Here is a 519-nt window from a genome sequence, read left to right on the forward strand (position 1 = left end):
AAAAGAGCAGTGAACTTCTGGGTTATCCTAGTTGTCAGCAGTCTTAATTACCAGTCAGAGCACATCTAGAGCACAACAGGAAAATACTGCTGGAAGTCTGATGTATATGAAAACATACAGTGCGATCATACCTTTTACTAGTCATCACAGACTTCATATAGTTTAAAACAATTTAGTATCAATATAGCAAAACTCACCCGAAGCCGGTAATCATCTACAGTCCAGATTCTGCTGGCAAAATCATTGGATGCAGCTAATAGGTAGGTGCCCTAAACAGCAAACAAAATAGTAATACTGATATTTATATTTCGTTCTGGATTTAACTTGCATTAAAAATGTGAAAAATGTGTACAGGGTCTAATACCAAAAGCAGTCAAATAAATGGAGAATCAAACAATAGTAAAAAAGTGTACTTACAGCACTGTCAAACTCTATGCTAGTAATTCCAGCATTGCTCCCTGTTAGTGAACCTTTCGCCTCACATTTATCTGAAAAGACAAATAATTTCACAGCTTTAAA

General features: G+C 35.6%; 1 protein-coding gene across 1 annotated transcript in view; it reads right to left on the bottom strand.

The window, feature by feature from the left end:
- Positions 1-516, bottom strand: part of LOC108795375 (autophagy-related protein 16-like) — a gene marked incomplete at its 5' end in the record, with an annotated part of 6,654 nt that extends 6,138 nt beyond the window's left edge. The window contains 2 exons of the mRNA XM_018566618.1: positions 198-269; positions 418-516. Of these exons, the coding sequence (XP_018422120.1) occupies positions 198-269; positions 418-516 (171 nt within the window). The remainder of the gene's footprint in view (positions 1-197; positions 270-417) is intronic.
- Positions 517-519: the final 3 nt, after the last annotated feature.

This window comes from Nanorana parkeri, unplaced genomic scaffold (assembly GCF_000935625.1).
Source record: "Nanorana parkeri isolate BGI_ZX_2015 unplaced genomic scaffold, ASM93562v1 scaffold963, whole genome shotgun sequence".
In the NCBI taxonomy this organism is placed as follows: Eukaryota; Metazoa; Chordata; class Amphibia; order Anura; family Dicroglossidae; genus Nanorana; species Nanorana parkeri.